The following is a 19,287-nucleotide window of genomic DNA, read 5'->3' on the forward strand; positions in this document are numbered from 1 at the left end:
TTTTAAAAAGTGTATCTTTACTTTCTGTAAATTCTCTATCATAAATTATTATTTATTACAGTTATTTGTTATTAATTTAGTTTTGTTAAATATATCACTAAAAATATATCACTAGATTCGTAATAATTCATTTCATAATTATGTCATTTATGTACTAAATTCAAACAAAAAGGAACTATCAAGGTTTATAAGAAGCAGGATAAAAGAATTCATTTGCATAAATATGTCATTTAATAATGTGAGGGCAACAAATGACATATTCATATGCATATACGCCTTATTAAGTATACACATTTACGTCACGTTATAGATAAGTTCAAATTCCATATTGGAAAATATATATATATGTATATATATATATATATATATATGTATATATACAGAGCATGCTTTAATAGTATAAGTGTTCGGCAAATCAATCGCAAGAATCGACGATCAAAGTAAAATCATTATTGGTGCAACATGGTTGCCGGATAGTACTTAACTTAGAAATAGTTTACAAGTTAAGAGAGTGAGTAAAGCACGATCATGTGAAATAATTAAAAAGGCAAAAATATCTTATTTCTATCGAAACGTATATTACAATTGTATAACGGTTAATTCTGTAATTTCTATAGTAAAACGAAAATTTTGGTCCGATACTAAAAACGTAATATAAGGTGAGTTTTTGTGATAAAAAAGTTACTTCAATGTTTTTTCATTTATTATTTTCATTCTATTATTATCTTCTCTTCCTTACTTAAGTAAACTCTTCGTGTAACACAATAACCTTCACTCTAATTGATACCATACAACCTTTACGCTAAACTATGTCTCTCTTAAAGAGTATTGATTTACAATAAAAAAAATATGTGCTTTTAATAAATTTAATCGAAGCGGGTGAAACGGTTCGAGAGGTTTATCGGTTGACCACTAGGTAGCGGCATAACCTTGATCGACAGTTTTGTTTAGATTTGTAGGAGTGTAGTTTGCAGTGTTTCTCACACAATCAAACATTCTGCAAAGCTCGGCATGAAGTAACCAATAAGCGATTTGCCAGTCTAATCGTTCCAACGTCATTGCATAACTCGCGTTGCTTTTTAAACCAATTATTTAATGCGCTGCGTGCAATGATTTTGCACTTGGAGGCGTTTTCCGATCGATGTCACGCGTGTGTAGTGACGCCGACCGAAAATGCGAATGGGCGTAATAACGCCGGCACGTTCTGCGAATTGAATGTACGTCAGAACTAACCTAACTAAGGAAAAAATTCACTGTGTTGTTTTAACAAGAAAATAGATTATTGTAAAAAAGTATGAACCTCTATTTGTCCCCGTCTTATCGAATGTCGACTTCGATAAGTTTGACGTTGTCGCTCTCGTGTGCAATGTCCGTAATAATATAGGATAGTATAGGTTAACTCACGGCAGCGTCCATAGACATTTACAATCTGTCATTTAGATTCGACATTTTGTAAATCATATTGTAATGCATAAATATAAATATAGAGTTGATGTTTTATTGGGTACAGCGCGTTTTTTGCCATGTATTTTGTAATAATTACAACCTTTAAAACGTTCCTGTTAACCAATATTGGATCATGCAAATTCGGAGGTAACTAAATATATATTTCATATATTTAAAATTAATATAAAAAAAATGCTGCAATATATATAGGATTTTTTTTTATAAGTGCTATGCAATGCATTTAGATACTGTATGTTAATGATACATGAAAGTCTATTACATTATTCTCTCTTATTATATAAATATATGTCTGTATGTATATATATATATATTATATATATATGTGAAAATGTTTTCATTTTCTTCAATAGCTGTTTCTTTTTTCTTTTGTTCCAGCAACCTTTAAGAATGAAATTAATTTCATTTTGGAGTAAGTTTTGAATTTGTGTATTTATAAAATTGAAGTAGTAATAGGTCCATTACAATGCATTTATGATCAAATGCCATGCATTCTATATGTGAAAAATAATGTTTAAAGTCAATGTATATTGGAGTATAACCTGATTGCATTAAAAATGCAAGCCAAGAAGCGCTATTTATTATTATTTGTAACATGTGCGTTTCTTGGATATTGTTATTTTGGTGGTTATCGGTTAAAAAGTGAAAAATGGACAGGCAGATCTCAGTTGCCTTATGAGCGATTGCCTTCATATTTAAGTCTAAATGAAGAATTCTATGACAAGGATTTGAGAACATCAAATGGAATCTCACCTATGTCTCATCGTGCAAGGCAATGTCGTATGGAGACTTGTTTTGACTTTACCAGATGCAAACAAGGTTTCACAGTATATGTGTATCCGGTTGAAGATGTGATAAGTCCATTATACCAAAAAATATTGAATGTTATTACAGAATCAAGATATTATACATCAGATCCAACTCGGGCATGTATATTTGTATTAGCTCTTGATACATTAGACAGAGATCCATTATCGACGGAATTTGTGCATAATCTTCCTTCAAAATTAATACGTTTACCATATTGGAATAATGGCAGAAATCATTTGATATTTAATTTATATTCTGGAACATGGCCTGATTATGCAGAAGAGTCATTGGCTTTTGATTTGGGATATGCTATGCTTGCTAAGGCCAGTATGTCTATCTTTAGACATAGACCAGATTTTGACATATCTATACCATTGTTCGGAAAACAACATCCAGAACGCGGTGGAGAGCCAGGTCAAGCTTTAGAAAATAATTTTCCTAATAATAAAAAATACGTTGCAGCTTTTAAGGGTAAAAGATACGTCCATGGTATAGGTTCTGAAACTAGAAATGCTCTCTATCATTTACATAATGGCAAGGATTTGGTATTTGTTACAACTTGCCGTCATGGTAAAGCATGGAGAGAGTTACAAGATGAACATTGTCAACAAGATAATCAAGAATATGATACGTGAGCATCAAGAAGGGATAATCTAACAAACAACTGTTCTAAATAAAAAATCAAAACTGATATTTAATTCATGTTTTTCAGGTATGATTATGAAATTTTATTAATGAATGCTACCTTTTGTCTTGTACCAAGAGGAAGAAGACTTGGCAGTTTCCGATTTTTAGAAGCTTTAAGAGCTGGATGCATTCCGGTTATTTTAAGTAATGGCTGGGCGCTTCCTTTTCATGAACGAATTGATTGGACACAAGCTGTTATATTTTCCGATGAAAGACTGCTACTTCAAGTAAATAAGATTAAAATAAAGGCTATTATCAAAAGAGCGATCAAGTTGAACTACAGATAAATGTTGTTTTTTTAGATTCCAGATATAGTGCGGTCTGTGTCCAATGTACATATTCTTAAATTGCGGCAGCAAACGCAGTTTCTTTGGGAACGATACTTTTCCTCGATAGAAAAAATTGTATTTACAGTATTTGAGGTAGTATTATAAAGTAACGTTAATATCTTAGCGATAAGAGGATTTTTTAACTTTGTAATATTCTGTCGAACTCGTAGAATATCCGTGAGCGTTTGCCTTGGGAAGGTACAAGAGAAAAATTTGTTTGGAATACTAGTCCTGGAGCGTTAGCAATATTACCGCAATTTGCCGATAGTCAGCAAGAACTTCCATTTTCGAAAAGTAATCCAGGTAATACCTTCACTGCCATCATATACTCGCAGTTGGGATCCACTGCTGTGCTATATCGCCTGCTTAAAAGTCTTGCGAAAAGTAAATACCTAGATAAGGTGAGCTTATCATATAAATCAACTCCTTTTTTTCTCTATTCCTTTTTATATTTTGTACTAACACACAATTCGCTTTAGATTATTCTCATGTGGAACTCGGACATTCCGTTACCAAGAAGACCACGATGGCAAGGGATCAAAGCATCAATACATGTCGTTACGGTCGATGGTATATCTCAACGTTTCTATCCTCACCCATTAATCAAAACTAGTGCCATATTATCTCTAGACGAAGATGCCACACTCAACACAGATGAAATTGATTTCGCCTTTACGGTATGGCGATCATTTCCTGACCGGATAGTTGGTTACCCAGCAAGGTCACATTACTGGGATGACTCTAAAGTAAGTGTATAAAACAACATTTTTCATCTAATATATACGGTAATTTTTATACAAATCTTTTTATCATTTAAAGCGCTCATGGGGTTATACAAGCAAATGGACAAATGATTATAGTATAATTCTTACTGGTGCCGCCTTTTATCATCGTTATTATAACACGTTATATACCGAATTACTGAGTTCGACGTTACACAAGACTGTCGAGCAATCACAAAACTGCGAGGACATACTTATGAATTTTTTAGTAAGTCATGTTACGCGAAGACCACCTATTAAAGTAACTCAAAGGAAATTGTATAAAGATACTACAGTGGGTGGAATCAGGTATGTATTATGTATTTTTGTCAAGTTGCTACGCAGGTAAATGTGGTTTACCGAATGATTTTAGCGCTTATCGCGACTGTTTCTTTGGTTGCATACAAATGGTCCACTTTGTCACTTTTTTAAAAATGAACACAATATTTCTGACACTGGTAACTGTAAGCATTCCTTCATAACCAATCTTCTAAATTAAAGAACGTTGATATTTCAATAATAAAAAATTTATCACGATATTTTAATATTTAAAATTGATCAATGATATTTCAATATTTAAAATCGGTTAATGACATTATATTGCATAATCGATTTTTCACAATATCGATTAGATCTGCAGTAGTTATGCTCTGATTGGCGGGTCGTTATTTCAAAGTTTCCGCCATTAATAAAAGCGACGCCATGATGTGTAAATCCGTTTAGTCGGTAATTAAATTTATAAAGTATTTATTTTGTTTTTCATTTGTGCAACAAATATTGGAAACAATTGAATCATAGATTTATTATAAGTTTTAAAAGTGTCATGCTTTTTATCGTAAATGTATCACGTATATGCTGTCTCTATTCTATTGCCATTGGTAATTGAGTTTTCATTGTTTTTCATTGCAGTTGCGGTAAGCTTAAATTTTTTATTTTTTGTGATTTAAAAATATTATTCGTCGATGTGTAAAATAATTATATATTATCCATAAGGTCCGCTTGATGCTTATAATGCATCGTTATACCTGCGTAGCAGTGTCGTATTCTTGAATAGCATCTTCAGTTTATTCTCTTACTTGACACATGAAATTTTCAGATCCCCATGGAACGATCCAGATCATTTTATACAACGGCAAACGTGTATGAACACGTTTGTAGCTGTTTTCGGGTATATGCCGTTGTTACGATCCAATATGAGGCTCGACCCTGTTTTGTTCAAAGACTCTGTAAGCAACTTGCGCAAAAAGTATAGGCAAATTGAATTAGTTAGTAACTAGAATTATACAGGATATTTTATCAGTTATGCAGTTATCTACCCTCGAAACGGGCATACTATATATAGCCTCAAATATTTCTATTAAATAGTGGCGCGTATTGCTAATTGCAGCCGCGTGTGCGCGCTAGAGGCTATTCCAAATGTATAGAGAACACTTACATTGTTGTAAGTAAGAAACCACTGTGTTTCAGTGGTTATCGGGCAGCAAATTAAGAAGGTCTTTCATTCTCGAGGAATGGCGATATTCTGCGCTTTTATGTATTCGCAAAATGAATTTTGTACAAAGTATGGGGTATCTTGTAATATTGTTCGAATCTAACTCGAGCCACGGCGTGCAACCGTTGTTGTATATATTGCCGTGTTCAATTGATGTACATACGAATCGTTTCACAGTTACTAATAAAACGAAAAAATAAAAAAAAAAGCTAACATTATTTGACAAATTCTTCGACTTTTAAAACCGGCCTTTGGAAGCTACACAAAGTATTCTAATCATAGTCAATTGAAATCGCTCGAAACCAAATTTACTAAACGCTTACTTTTCTCTAATCGTTGAAACAATAATTATCGCGCAGATAATATTTTATATAAACCAGACAAAAAACGTAGCTGTATCGGATTGAGTGTTGAAAATATAATAGTAGCCTCAGGGATGGATCTATGTAACGCGAGAACTGAAATGCAGCTTACGATTTCGTGGACTGAGAGCAATTGATAATAATTTTGTTATTTCTACATATAAATTTTGATAATCCGCCGATAGTAATTAACGCTGTTATCCTTGCAAGTTTCAGAGAAGTGAATGTTTGGCTCTATTCAGGGTTCATCGTTGCAGTAAATGTAAATTTACGTAAAACGTTTAAATTCATTTCTCAATGTGAACACAACTCCGTACGTTCGTAGTTTCTCTATAAAAAGTTTCTCTATATCCAAGGCACAGATTATTCGTAAGTTGTAATCAAGTACGTAGAAAGTATTTCAAGGTTTTACGTATTGTTGTATATGTATACATACAGATGTTGCGTATTTTTTTTGTTCTTTACGAATACGTGTACAGTTCGATCGCTCTCAGGAGACCTTTGGAAGGAAGTAAGAAATTACTTGTGACAGAACACCACAAGTATGTCTAGTCGTTTATGTTGATTTATATTGGTTCACCCAAGGGAAAAGTACACGATCCACGTAGGTAAACTCGATGCCGTATTTGTGTTTTCACAGTATAAAAAATGAAAATAATGTACATATATATGTGATATGTTTATAATTATCATGTGATATATTCGTAATTATCGGATGCAGGATTAAAAAGGACTGTGTAATTCCACCAATGGCATTTCTTTGTCGCGGTATACGTTATAATATATGTTGTAGGAAGTGTTATATTTTTTATCGTATCGCTGATTTCGATACCAAAAAGGTCAGCAGGAACAAAGAATACTTTTCGATAAATATTTTCGGATTCATTGTATTTTTTTATTCGAAAGATTAACGTCGCAAGAAATCGAAGTCTTATCATTGTTGCTATTTATCGACACGAATAAATTTGATTCTTCTTTCCTGCATATTCTCCACCCTATAAATTTAATTACGTACGGGACTGTGCAAAATGGTCGCTTTTATTCCGAACAAAGTTATCCGCGATAGCTTTGCCGTTTGTTGCAAATATCAAACTTTAACTTTTAATTCTAACAAGAGAATATTTTAAAATTAACGTAGTTTTCGTTGTAATTCGAAGCTTATTATCAATGTAACCTTGTTGCGTCAAAATAACGTGTGTTTGAACAAATATTGGTGATTTTATATGGCCGAGAAAATAAAGTTTTTATACAAACCTACAATCGTTGATTCGTAGGAAGGATATATCTGTGATTAATTTTATTTTCTCACGTTTTTATTTGTGATTCATTCTATAGCATTGCTTGTTTCTTTATTAGAGATTTACCTCCATGAAAGAACCATATTTCTTCCCCATGAACCCCCCGACTCGACTGCGCAACATTTCTTCCGAAATATAATACACCATTAAAGATTCCTGGAAGACACGAAGAAAGGTAGGAATATTTCACGCGACTCTATAGCCGTGTCTTCGCAAAGAACCGAAATTAACCCTCGGCATTTCGCTTGCAGGAGAAAGAGCGTCGAGATCAACGTCAAACTTTTCTCTCGTTGGCCGGTCACGTAAGCCGAGAATGGTTTCAGGGTTACCGATACGAAGAACAGAAAAATCTGATCGAAGGAAGGCGGATTTGGTGGTGGAAGGCGGCTGATCGGTATATCGGTACCACCACCGCCGTAACCACCACCATCGGTCGTTTGGTGATCGCGAGCGCGAGAATGGTGGTGGCCACGCGATATAGTACCAACACTCCCTTCTTTGTTGCTGCTTTGCTAGAAAGGTGACTATGCCAAGAAGACAGGAGGTATTGAGCACGCCTTGCGTATACCCAGTCACCTTTCTCTCTTCGTGACCGTAGCATATGTTTTGCGACGTCGATGGAGCTCTCACGGCTTTGAACGGCGCTACTATTGAAGCTGCTGCTCCGGCTCCTCGTTGCCTCCTTCCTTCCCTTTTTCCCGTTGAATTTTTACCGACTTCTTGAGCAAGAAGAACGCACCTGGAGACAGCCAGTGTTCGTTCGATCGGGATCAAGCTCGGTAAAAACGTAAACAACGAAAAACGAAAGGAAACCACCGCGGCAACAACGTCGGCGCGGAGTCGGCCGTTTCGCGCTATATCACCGTTTCACCGGTTAACTTAGTTTTCATTTTCGTATACGCCTTGCAACCATTTTTACGCATATGTGCGCGAATCCTTCGACGTTCGAATAGCAAGCATCAACATTGTCGTTATCAATTTGGAAATTTGTTTCCAATTGTTTCTGCGTGAATTCATCGAACGGTTAGGATGAGACAGAAGAACACGACAATGATCATCGTGAGCAGCGTGTTGCTCCTACTGGTGGTCGTATCAAGAGTGGGTGAGTGTTGCACAATTTTTTAATATTATCTTTAAATTTTATTTTCTCTTTATTTTCGCGCGTCGATACAGTGCATTTCAGATATCGTTTTTTGACATCTGGATTTTAATTTTTGCTTTGTATCGAATGCTTAATTGGTATCTTTTGGTTTATTACATCGCTATTTGTACAAGTACGTTGTTTTTGCCACTCCTTTTTCTTTGTTTGGAACTGCGGTGCTCAATTTTTTCGCGAGGCTCTAAGTAATGCTCGCGCTTTCGTTCATACAGAAATTCGATTCGCGCGAAACGTATTTCGCGCCGGCGTCTTTAAATCACTCTCGAAGGTCGAAGAGGAAAACCGATCGTAGACGAAGTGGTGAACGGCAACGCGACACAAACTTGTATTTAAATATCTTGAATAGCTTACGGCTTACGTTACATAATGCACAAGTGATATTTTACTAGTTTCGGAATGGGTTTCGAAATAAATTTAGAATAAAAATATTGGAAAAAATTTGCTAGAGAACTTGAAAACATATATGCATTCGCAATTTTTTTTATAGAATTATGATATTCAAACTTTATTTCTAAAGTATACTTGTTTATTTATTTAATATTTCCACTACGAGATGAAATATTCGTTATTCAATGACAACGCTGTGAAGAAAGTTTCCAAAAAGATTAATTCTGCTAATAATTCTTTCCTAGTTGATGGCATACCGATTAGCGCACTCTTTGACTGGCTTAAGTTAGCCGCGAAAATGTCAGTTTACGTAATGTTTGGATCGTTGAATAACTGGCACACGCGGAAATCAAGCAAAATGCTTTTGATCTCTGAGGGCGTGCCCCAAGGGTGCGCATGATCCTTTTTTCTCTCTCGACGTTCACGGCGGTTCCCTTCTCGATCGAACCCCAAATACGGTGACACGTTCTAAAATGCTTCCTTGAATAGCCAGTTTGGTTTAATTCGCTTGGACTGCTTTGGGAAAAATCTGCTACTCGTTAGCGGTTCTTATCGAGAGATGCCGAGAATACTCGATGCCTTTTTTAAATATTTTGAACATTTTCTTAAGGAAATATCATTTTAGTTCCACAAATGGGATTTCTTTACACTTTCTTCTTTTATCCATTTTTTGATCTTGCATATCAAGTTGACTAAGAATTATTTAGGACAACTCGCTGATTTCCAATTTGATTGTTTGAAATATTTCGTCGTAATCCGGTACTAATAAATTCAATCCAATTTCGCGGTTGTTAATTTTCGTCGATTCACCTAGGCGCCTCCGTTGAAGTCTGCGGCCACCGTAACAGGATTTCGCAAAACGGTTGTTTCGCATGCGAAATCCACCTACCAGCACCTCGATTGCAAGAGTTTCTCCCCGTCGATCGTTGAAACGGACAATCAACAGAAACCGCTTGTAATCGAGTAACAAGTAACAATGCTGTTTACTGATTGCCAAAAATTACTTGCCGTAACAAATCGTCTGTTCACAACGAAATCATTTTCTTACGTTCTCGCGAGGGAAACGAAAGCTTCGGCGGAACGTGAATCCTGTCGATTCTCGAGTAAACGCGAATCGATCGACAACAAACGATCTCTAACAAATTTATTGCAAAACTGACGATCGATCGTGCCTCGGTGAACCGTGACGATCGTATCAGAAGAGATTCGATTTATTAATCTGAATTATTAAATGAACGAAACGACTCGATTCAAAGATTACTTAGATGCAGACAAAAGAAAATATTAACAACCGTGGTAGATTTCGGTAACACGGTTGATGGGCTCGCCGTGGAAACGATCCATTTGCGAAATCGTTTGCTGGCGGTGCTCTCTTAGCACAAGAGACGCCCGCCGCGACTGTGGATAGAATCAGAAATCTATTCCCATCGGTTAACAAGGAACGCGCACGCTCTAACGTACATCCGCCGTTGGTTCTAGCCGCCTGTGAACTTTGATACCGCGAGCGATATATAATTATACCGGTTGGGAAATCGATGCTTTTGTAAAAATTATAGCAGTGACGTTCGATTCAGCTACGTTCGCTCTAGGGAAGTCTATGAGATCTTAATTTACGACGTGACGCATTTCTTACGAGCTACTTAAAAAGCTATCGAAAAGTTGAAAAAAAAAGTTAACATCGGCGACATTTAACGTACGATTGAATCATCTTGTTGCAACAGCACGAGAGAGTATAACGATTATACGTCGCTGAATGGCGCCATTCGCCAGCGAACCTTTATCGTAACTTCCCGAAGATACAGCGGCGATAACACGTTAATAGAACGCAGAGATTCACTGGAATCCGACCTTCGACGATGGTTTCAATATTTTTTTCTCGCTAGAAATACACCGCTACGCGGGATGACGAAGATGTTATCCATGAAAACAGCTGAGCGCAGCCACGTGCCTGCAGCTACGAGTATTCAAATTTATTCAATCTCTCTCCGATTTGTTCTCGCTCTTTCAGTCACGGACAAATTGAAATAGATTCCGTCCTATGCGTAGAAATTAAGAATATAATATTATTCTGGCAATTAAACCATCGTCTTTCCCGGTCGATCGACGTCGAGATTTCTCAGAACCGCGAGAAAAAAGGAAATTTATCGGACAAAAGATAGGAATCGCGATGGTATCCTCGTAACATTCTCGCAGGAATCCTGCGGATCAAGGGTCCTAGGATTATGGAAGTAGATGTAGTTTCACGCGTAGGCGCCACGTTCCACGGTATCGTCTACCGCTATCGAGTAATTTACTGTCAGGATGCAGTTTACGCCCCGTAATTTATCCGCCCCCAATCTCAACCTCGGCGTCAAGGGCTCGGTTAGAAATATTACCGAGATTACGTTTGGGTGGCGCAGGGTGCGGCTTGAGGAAACCTCTCGAGTCGGTACTCTTGTAAAAAAAGAGTATGAATTACCTCACGGTTCCCTAGCTTTTCCATTATCGTTTGGGATAGGAGGTCGTGATCGTTTCTTTGTTCACGATTACAGCTTCGAGTTATTTATGCGCCTTGTGCTAGATCTCCAGTCGATCTCCTCGAAGGTTTAAACATTTGAAAATATAGATTCAAATTTTTACAAGTAATTTTTCCCAACCGAAGACAATGATCTTTTTCTGCAATGCAAATTATTTCGCTAAAATTCGTATGACTTTCGGGTTGTAGAATTCCGAGTAAAAGAGAAACCTACTCGGTGATCGTTCCAATTATCGGAAATTCGAGTTGCTTTTCTCTGACATTAACCAGATCAGCCATCGCGTTCTTTTTTACCGAACGATTGTTCGAATTATTACAATATTTCCCGAGGAAGGAGAGGATTTCGCTGATAGAACGTATGTCGCGGGGAACAAATCGTTTCGCCAACAGAATCCCCCTTTTAACCGGATCACATAGGTATTCGCGACTTTAATTCGCCGATACTGTTCCTTTAAAAGGCCGGATTACAAGCGTTCGTGTAAGCCAGTCGACGATATTTTATCCGCCGACAGTCGGATGGTTAAATTATGTTCGCGCGGCGTATTAAAACCGATAGCTCGAGTAGTACGTGCTCGTCCAATATTCAAGGAATACGATACAAACCGCGACTGGACACGTTCCACGGCTATTATCCTTTCTCCGGGATTCCAAGTGCACCCGCACTGCACTTCTGCCTCGCAATTATTACAGGAATTCGCTTGTGATGCTTGTCGTCCGTTATACGGCCAATCATAGCGTCCTGTGTTTATGGTAAGTTTAGGAATATAATATAAATCGCGTATCGGTGCTGGCATGAACGGCGGCTCGCGACTTATCCATCGATTTCACGGGAAATTGCTTCTCACTCTCATCGACGACCGCCGTGTCGCGGTTATTATGCTCATACGTTTCGATGTTTTTCACGGTATTACACCAGGGAGGGCGAAGTTTAGCGAGGATAGAATTCCACATCGGACAAAGTATTCCTCGAGGGTATCCGATATCGTAATATCGCAGGCTTGTAATTCCGTTTGTTAGCATACACGCGGAGAACGGATCTGTCCGGTCGAGTACCAGCAAACTCGCCGCTTTGTGTCGCGGCGAAACGTTCTCCGGCCATTATCCTTCCCTCGGGATTCCATCAGCACCCACACCCTCTGCCTCTTGTTCGCAATTACCGAGAGAATTTACCACGGCGTACATAGGTTATGCCATGAACCGCGCCGTGTTGCCTATTACGTTCGCCGCGCCGCATTATCCATCGATGTCTTCGCTGTAGCTCTCGCTGCTCGCCAATTACCAAGAGAATTTACCGTGGCCAATGCACCGATATCAGTTCCTCGACTCCTCAGCCGCCATTATCCTTGGACCGCCGACTGGTTTCGTAGCCATCTCTGCAACAACAACAACGAGTTTCGACGATCATGACAGACATGCTATACGCGACCCTCGCTTGTGTCAATTCCTTCTCACTTCTATTTACCGACACTTTTTACCGTAAATCTCGCCGAATTATGTAAACGAACATAAGTACAAAGCACGTTCTTAAGTTCTTGAATTTAAGAGCACCAGATGGTATTAACACACCTTGTTACCTATTACGAACGCAGCGGTAACGTCTGTGTTCGCGTCGTAAAACATTCGCAACAATACGTAGAGGAAATGACTAGCCGAGGACCATAATAATACGTGTAGAACCAGCTATCGCTTTTAACAGCTCCGAACGATCGATCGATGAACCAGGATCCATATTTGGATTCGCAAATAACCAGGATTACACGTTATGATACTCGAAATAACCACTTTTACCGTTCATTCGTGTGTATAACGACGATGCTAATTCAGCTTGAACTTGAGTTTAAATTATCCGAGGACCGAAATCAAGGTACTCACCTTCGTAGAGTCTTTGCTCGTCCATACCTATCGCGACGGCATCACCGATTATCAAATGTCAAACATCCAAGATCCTTCGTCATCGCGTCATCGTGCTATTTCCCCTACTCGTCGATTCCTCCGAATAAGGCTAGCCTCAATCGAGCTTCAAGAATCGCGTGTTTGATCGCATTAACCATCGATTGATTAAATATTCGCCTTTTGTATAGTCTATCTGTGAAATTTCTGAAAGTCGTTGCCAATGTAGGAGACGAAACTTTCGCTTACGTCGTCTATCAGCCGCAGTAAGAGATTCGACAGAGGCTGGCAATAAATAAGACAGTTAGGATTTGTGCGTAGCTCGTTAAACGCAACTTGCACCGATTTACTGCTCGAAGTCGAAGTTGAATCGGTAAGAGAATTGTCGAGGATGGTTGGTGTCGTAGGTCAAGCATTTTTCACGTCGCAAAGAAACGCCCACGCACTCGTACGTCGTCAGGGATGTCGAAGCTTGTCCAATATGATTTAATACCGGACAATCGTCTACCTACGTCGTAAATGAGATCCTGTTCGATGGAACGATATACTCTCGATGTTATCTCGAAATCGACCAGAGTGGCGTAATGTGTCTGCTCTATTAGTCTTACGAGATATTGACGTGCGATTTCATGCACCGTTATTTTGCTATTGTTTTTCAATCGGCCGTTGTTTAACCTTTCAGTTGCGAACAGCGAACGTATACGTCTTGGTAAAATCGTTATTCTAAAAGAGCGAGCATTTATCGTGATCTTACGCTTATCGAAGATGCTCTATGCTCTGTGTTTGAAATATTTACCCAGTTTCGAGCACGTTCGTTTTTATCCAACATTCTCGTATCTTTTATCGAACGCATTTAAGTTCTACGTACGTACGCAATGAATTCTGTCGCTTGCACGGTCACTCAATTTACGTTGAATCTATGTACGCGCGCATCTCCGTCATCGTGTCCTATTTCTTACGAGTTACGCGGGAAGAAACAAAATGAAACGGGTATTAAGGACATACACGTTCGCGTACGCTCGCACTTACGTCCCGTGCCCTCGAAAAGCCACGGTACATCGAGAAACGAGGTTTCACCTTCTCCTTCGACAACTCGAACGGTATCCTCGCTCCGTATCTCTTTGCCTTTTCACTGGTGCGAACGTCCGCGACCCGAGGCGACCAAATCTAGACAGATAGCTTTGCTAACAATTAAATATTCCACGTTTCGTGGTTGAAATTCTTATGCAATTACCGAGGCCGCACCATTAGCGCAATTACGCCGACCAACTTGCTCATGAAAATTAATTGCTTGTCACAAGACCCAGCGTTGCGTCAATCTTCCTTCTTCCGCAACTTCTATGAATAATTTTTGACGAAATCGAGTCGCGGTATAGTTGTCAATTTAGGTGAAACAATAGTCGTCTGGTGTGTTGGAAACTTCGATCAATGCAAACGAAGTGCGCGACACGTGTACAGAAAATAGCCGAGAAAGGAAGTTTCACTCTGTCGTTGGTGTCCGAAGCGAGGAACAACACCAATTCCAAAGGCTTGGGGACTCAGCGAAATCCTACTACTCACGGGACTTTCGCACGTGCATTCGCGCGAGCGCGCGCTTGCGTCGACAACGATAGCGAAAACAGCGTGATAGATGCTTGATTACGCAGCAGACGCTTCACACGAGCAACTTTTCCAAGCAAAATTGTGATTACCTGTTTTTTCTTCTTCTTTCTAATAACAATGCTAATGGTAGAGTGTTGTAACAATTCGGTCAAGTTTTTTTCAAGGCTTGTTCGCAAAACCAAGAAGCTACTACTCTATGTAGGTCGTCAATATCCGGTATCAGTTTTTCACTGACACTTTAGAGAGAAAGAAAGCGGCAGCGTACTGTTTGGCTGTCTTCGATATTTCATAACTACTTGTTTATTACGTTTTCTTCTGGTGTTACTGGGATTAGCGTTTCGGAACAAATAATTTATAATCTTACGTCGATAAATACAATAATGGTCGTAATGGTAGCTGTTCTCATATCTTCGGGACGTCTTACCCTCTAGTTTGTTCGAGATAGAATTTCTGTGGTTAACAAATTCGCTAATAATGGAAGATTGCGAATAGTTACTTCGTATTAATAAAGTTATGCAATCGAGTAATCACTCGACGCGAACACATAGGAAACGCAGTCGCGATCTTGTGGTTTAACTCTTCCTCGCTGGCCTCTGCAATTATTAGCACAGCGTGTAATCGATTCACGTTACACGTAAAGAACCAATAATCGCCCACAGCCATTCGATGTCCTATTACATAAGCGGTAATTTACAAGTAAAATTGAAGAGAATTCGAAACAATGTTACCAAAATAATCTGGCAAGCTTTTAGTATTGTTCTTGCTCGAGAACGAATTGTTTGTTTTAAATTATCGCTTGTGCGAAGTAGCATCAAAGGGAAGAAGATCGGTGGAAAGCACAGATAGCAGCAAGATCGTAAATTAAACTGAAAATCAAGGAAGGAGCATAGTCGTTGAGAATTTCTTGTTCACCCAGTGACGATATGCTATTCGTTCGAGTATTCCTGTCGCACAAGTGTTACGGAGTAAAGATTTACAAGTAAAAGCAAACAAGCACGAGCAGCCTAACGGACGGATTGGTAAAAAACGGAATGCAATCGTTCCGCATAGACGGCTGTTCGTTTGTGGGATTACTTTCATCGTGTAGACAAAGTTTCATTGCGGCGCGGCGTAGACAGCGTGTGATCATCGGGCTAGCGCTCACGTTGCGTGGTCTAATTAATTAAGGAATTCATGAAAAAGAATTCAGCGCGATTCTCAACCAAGATATTCGACCGTGTAGTCGAGTGATTGCGTTTTAACCGTGTACACAGCCGCGTTCTTTTCCTTCTTCGTTTCTTCGCGTCAGATCTTTCTTTTTAGCGGAAATTAAAGATCGTCGCCCGATCGTGGTAACTTGTTTTTCTGGCATCGTAGAAAACAACGACAACTCGTTAAATTTTTTCTTCATTTCGATGTGGCACGATTTACATTCCGATCGTTCGGTTGGCGCCGCTATAAATTTTTAAAAACAGCTTCTGCGTCACCCTTTCGCTGAGTTCGACGGAATTCAAGGTATGTGTATCGCCGCGCGGCACGTTTCACTTTCCACGCATACCTACTATTTTGGAATCCACGCGAAACTGACGTAGAACTTGGAATCGAAGAAGCTGGTCCTCCGTGAATGCCGTCACCCGTTCGTTCAGACGTCGTGCGTTTCTTTCTAAGTTTTAGTACCACCCACCATCTTTCTTTCGCACTATTTTCGTTATGACGATGAGAAAAAAGGTAATGTAGTCTGCACTTCAAGGTCGACGTCTTGTCCTTTCCCTCAAAGTCCTCGTAACCAGCTGAAAGAGAAAGGGCAGCATACGTGTCCGCGCTCTGAGATTTCCGAACCACCTAAAAATATCTTGAACCCGGAGTCCGAGGCGTCCTTGTCGATTTCCTTCGTGGTTCTTGAGAATGTTCCGGCCTGATAACGCGCTCGTGCATTCTGCTGCATCTCATTAATCGATTCCGTTACGCGTACACCCTCGAATCTTATAATTGTTCGTTCGTTCTTGGCAAGAGTCGCACGCGTTATCGCTGGCGAATCTTTCGATCGTACCATATCTCGCAGTCTGTCAATGATAAATATTTCACTTTTTGCGTCCGCGTTAATTTACGATGCAAATACATATCAATTCGACGACAAAAGCGATTTGAATAATCCGATAGCGATCGAAGGAAATTATGTCGCGAGACGATTTATGTGTCCAGTATGCAAAAAAATGTCTTTGAAATTTACAAACCGGGCATTATGATGGTATTGTTGTGCTACTTTGGACTAACTTATTGCTGGTTTTTTCGGCGACAGGATCCGCTGAGAATACCGGGTTTTTTGGTGGAATAGAAACTTTTTAGTTCAAAGAACCTCTGTTTATCTTGTTTAAAATGCAGTCGCTCGACGAGACGTAAAAAAATGAACGTAGGACCTTCAAAAGCAGGCCTCCTACCTTTCGCTGCCTATGCAAATTTTTGTCGACGTTGACGGCCTCGATAAATCAAACATTCAAACGAACCACAGAGAAAGAATAGCTGCTCGAATATTTGACCTTCGTTTACGAAACCTGCTCTGGTTTCCGGCCACCCTCGGGCAACAATTTTTAGATTGAGCAACGTGTAGATAAGATCTCGATTCTTTCGCTTCTAGATCGCCTTACAACGAACGTAACCTTGTCCTTTTCTCCCTCGATTGTCCTGTTTTCCTTACACTGGCTGTAGTTCGGCGAAAATAAGATCGGACGTAACAGATGTAAGTGGCATACATTTTTTGAGACGTTTTTGCGAAAGGTTCGAGCCACGAAGATCCGCCTTCGAGAGTCGCCGAGATTTCATCGTGGAATTTAAAGTAACAGAAACATCGAAGCGCCACTTTATATTCACATTCTATGTTAGTTACGAGCTATTATCGATTATTTCAAATAGATCCGCCGTCTCTACCCACCGACTTCTCTGTCTTTATCTATCTCTCGCTACACCGAGTTCTGTATGGACAGAATTTCCATTTTTTAGAAATTTTATAAAAGTCTGCGCGCCATGCAACGTATAACCCCTTTGACAGCTACCCACGAAGGTTGCGCAAATTGCTTACGAAAAACAAAAGAACCATAAGGTTTGAAAGACCTCGACGAGCGAGGAGATCTTATCAGAAGCTATCGGTGGACAATAGGCACGATAAAGGTGACAGCAAAAAGGCACGAAACTAGAGAAAGAGAAGGACGATTGCTCCTTTCTCGAGTGGCCGCGATCGGTAACGTAAAACCTTGATCGATCCGTGGGACTGATTCTGCACACTCCCACGGAAATCTGACGGTAACCGTATACAGTATTAAGAAACACGCGTGGCACGTAATCGGCGCGCGTGTTAGAACGCACGACAGACCTTCCACTCGTAGAAAGGCGGATTAACTGGGCTTCTCAACGTCGCACGCACCCGCATTGGTGTTCTTTTCCAATTTTTTTCATTCCCAATAAAAGATCAAATTCCTTTGTGCTCGCCGTGACGCCGCGATTTTTAACGCTCGAATATTCGTATAACGCGATTACCTATCACGACGAGCGTTTGCCATCTTCTCGGTTAAATTTCCTGTCACGAGCGGTGACGTTCGATCATCGTGTAACGGAATAATGAGATCGAAACTAGGAAATTGCAAGAGAGACGGCGAGTCAGCGATTTCCATTTCGCGATGAATAGCGTCGACCTTTATAACGCGATCGAGATCCTTCCGGTTGAGATTTACCTGGCCAACGGAGAAAGTAATTACGATTATGCGCACGCGTTATCGCACGTATCTTTCCAGTATAAATCTTTTTCTTCGATGGTAAGCGGAATCTCCCATGACTCCGCGTCTGTATCGAACGCTTCGTGTGACATAACTTTCATGATCTAACGAGATCGCGAAGAAAATGTTTCCGCGCGAACTGTATGGACGGCATAGCGGAACAGAACGTAATCGGTGTGCCGAATTGGCAGCAAGCAAGTAGCTCGTTCACGGAGAAAGTTATATTGCAGAATATACGCGTTAGAGTGCCGCGCCGCGAGTACGCGGTATTTTTTGTTGGTGAACCGTGCGTTTCTCGGCATTGCTGCGCTTATCCGGTGCGCTAATGAGATCGAAAGGGAGTTCGATCGCTGGCTGGTTGACTCTCTTATTGAAATTCAGGCGAAACGCAGGCGTCACGTTCGGACACCGACGTTAATAACGACGGACGAACGCCTGGAAATATTTTGATCTGAAAAGAAACCAACGGGACAGGTCACGATTTACCTTTGCATATCGGGAGTCAGCGGTGGAAGGACGGGTTTCGCGAGAAATGTGTCGCAACGCAGCAAAACTCGTGCAGATCACTCGCGAACGTATAAGGCAAAACGTGGAGCATGTCAACGATATATCTACGGGTGGATTTCTCGCGTCTGGAAAGCCTTCAGCTGACCCTCTCTCGTTCGACGTAGAACGCTATCGAAGGGACGTATCTCGGTGTCGAGAGTCTGTATATCGAGGCAAATACGAACATACTGACGCACGCTGACCGCCTATCGTCTCGACGTTCGACCTGTTGCTTTTGT

At 39.8% G+C, this 19,287-nt stretch overlaps 2 protein-coding genes across 5 annotated transcripts in view; both read left to right on the plus strand.

Moving 5' to 3' along the window:
* The first annotated feature begins 417 nt into the window (after positions 1-417).
* Positions 418-6,707, plus strand: ttv (exostosin glycosyltransferase 1 ttv). 2 transcript variants are annotated; one of them, XM_033332902.2, is made up of 8 exons: positions 418-659; positions 1,843-2,905; positions 2,987-3,188; positions 3,264-3,383; positions 3,461-3,691; positions 3,770-4,036; positions 4,110-4,360; positions 5,148-6,707. In XM_033332902.2, the coding sequence occupies exons 2-8, from the start codon at positions 2,022-2,024 to the stop codon at positions 5,326-5,328; spliced, it is 2,136 nt and encodes a 711-aa protein (XP_033188793.1). In that variant the 5' UTR covers positions 418-659; positions 1,843-2,021; the 3' UTR covers positions 5,329-6,707. The 2 variants fall into 2 exon arrangements, with proteins under 2 accessions (XP_033188793.1, XP_033188792.1); XM_033332901.2 differs by lacking the exon at positions 418-659 and adding an exon at positions 885-1,593.
* A 993-nt stretch (positions 6,708-7,700) lies between these two features.
* Positions 7,701-19,287, plus strand: part of Cda5 (Chitin deacetylase-like 5) — a 40,991-nt gene continuing 29,404 nt past the window's right edge. For 2 of the 3 annotated variants that reach the window (XM_076618934.1, XM_076618935.1), the window contains exon 1: positions 7,701-8,305. In XM_076618934.1, the coding sequence (XP_076475049.1) occupies positions 8,233-8,305 (73 nt within the window). In that variant the 5' untranslated portion in view covers positions 7,701-8,232. The remainder of the gene's footprint in view (positions 8,306-19,287) is intronic. The other variant, XM_076618933.1, reaches the window with a different exon arrangement.

This window comes from Bombus vancouverensis, chromosome 5 (assembly GCF_051014615.1).
Source record: "Bombus vancouverensis nearcticus chromosome 5, iyBomVanc1_principal, whole genome shotgun sequence".
NCBI classification, from domain to species: domain Eukaryota; kingdom Metazoa; phylum Arthropoda; class Insecta; order Hymenoptera; family Apidae; genus Bombus; species Bombus vancouverensis.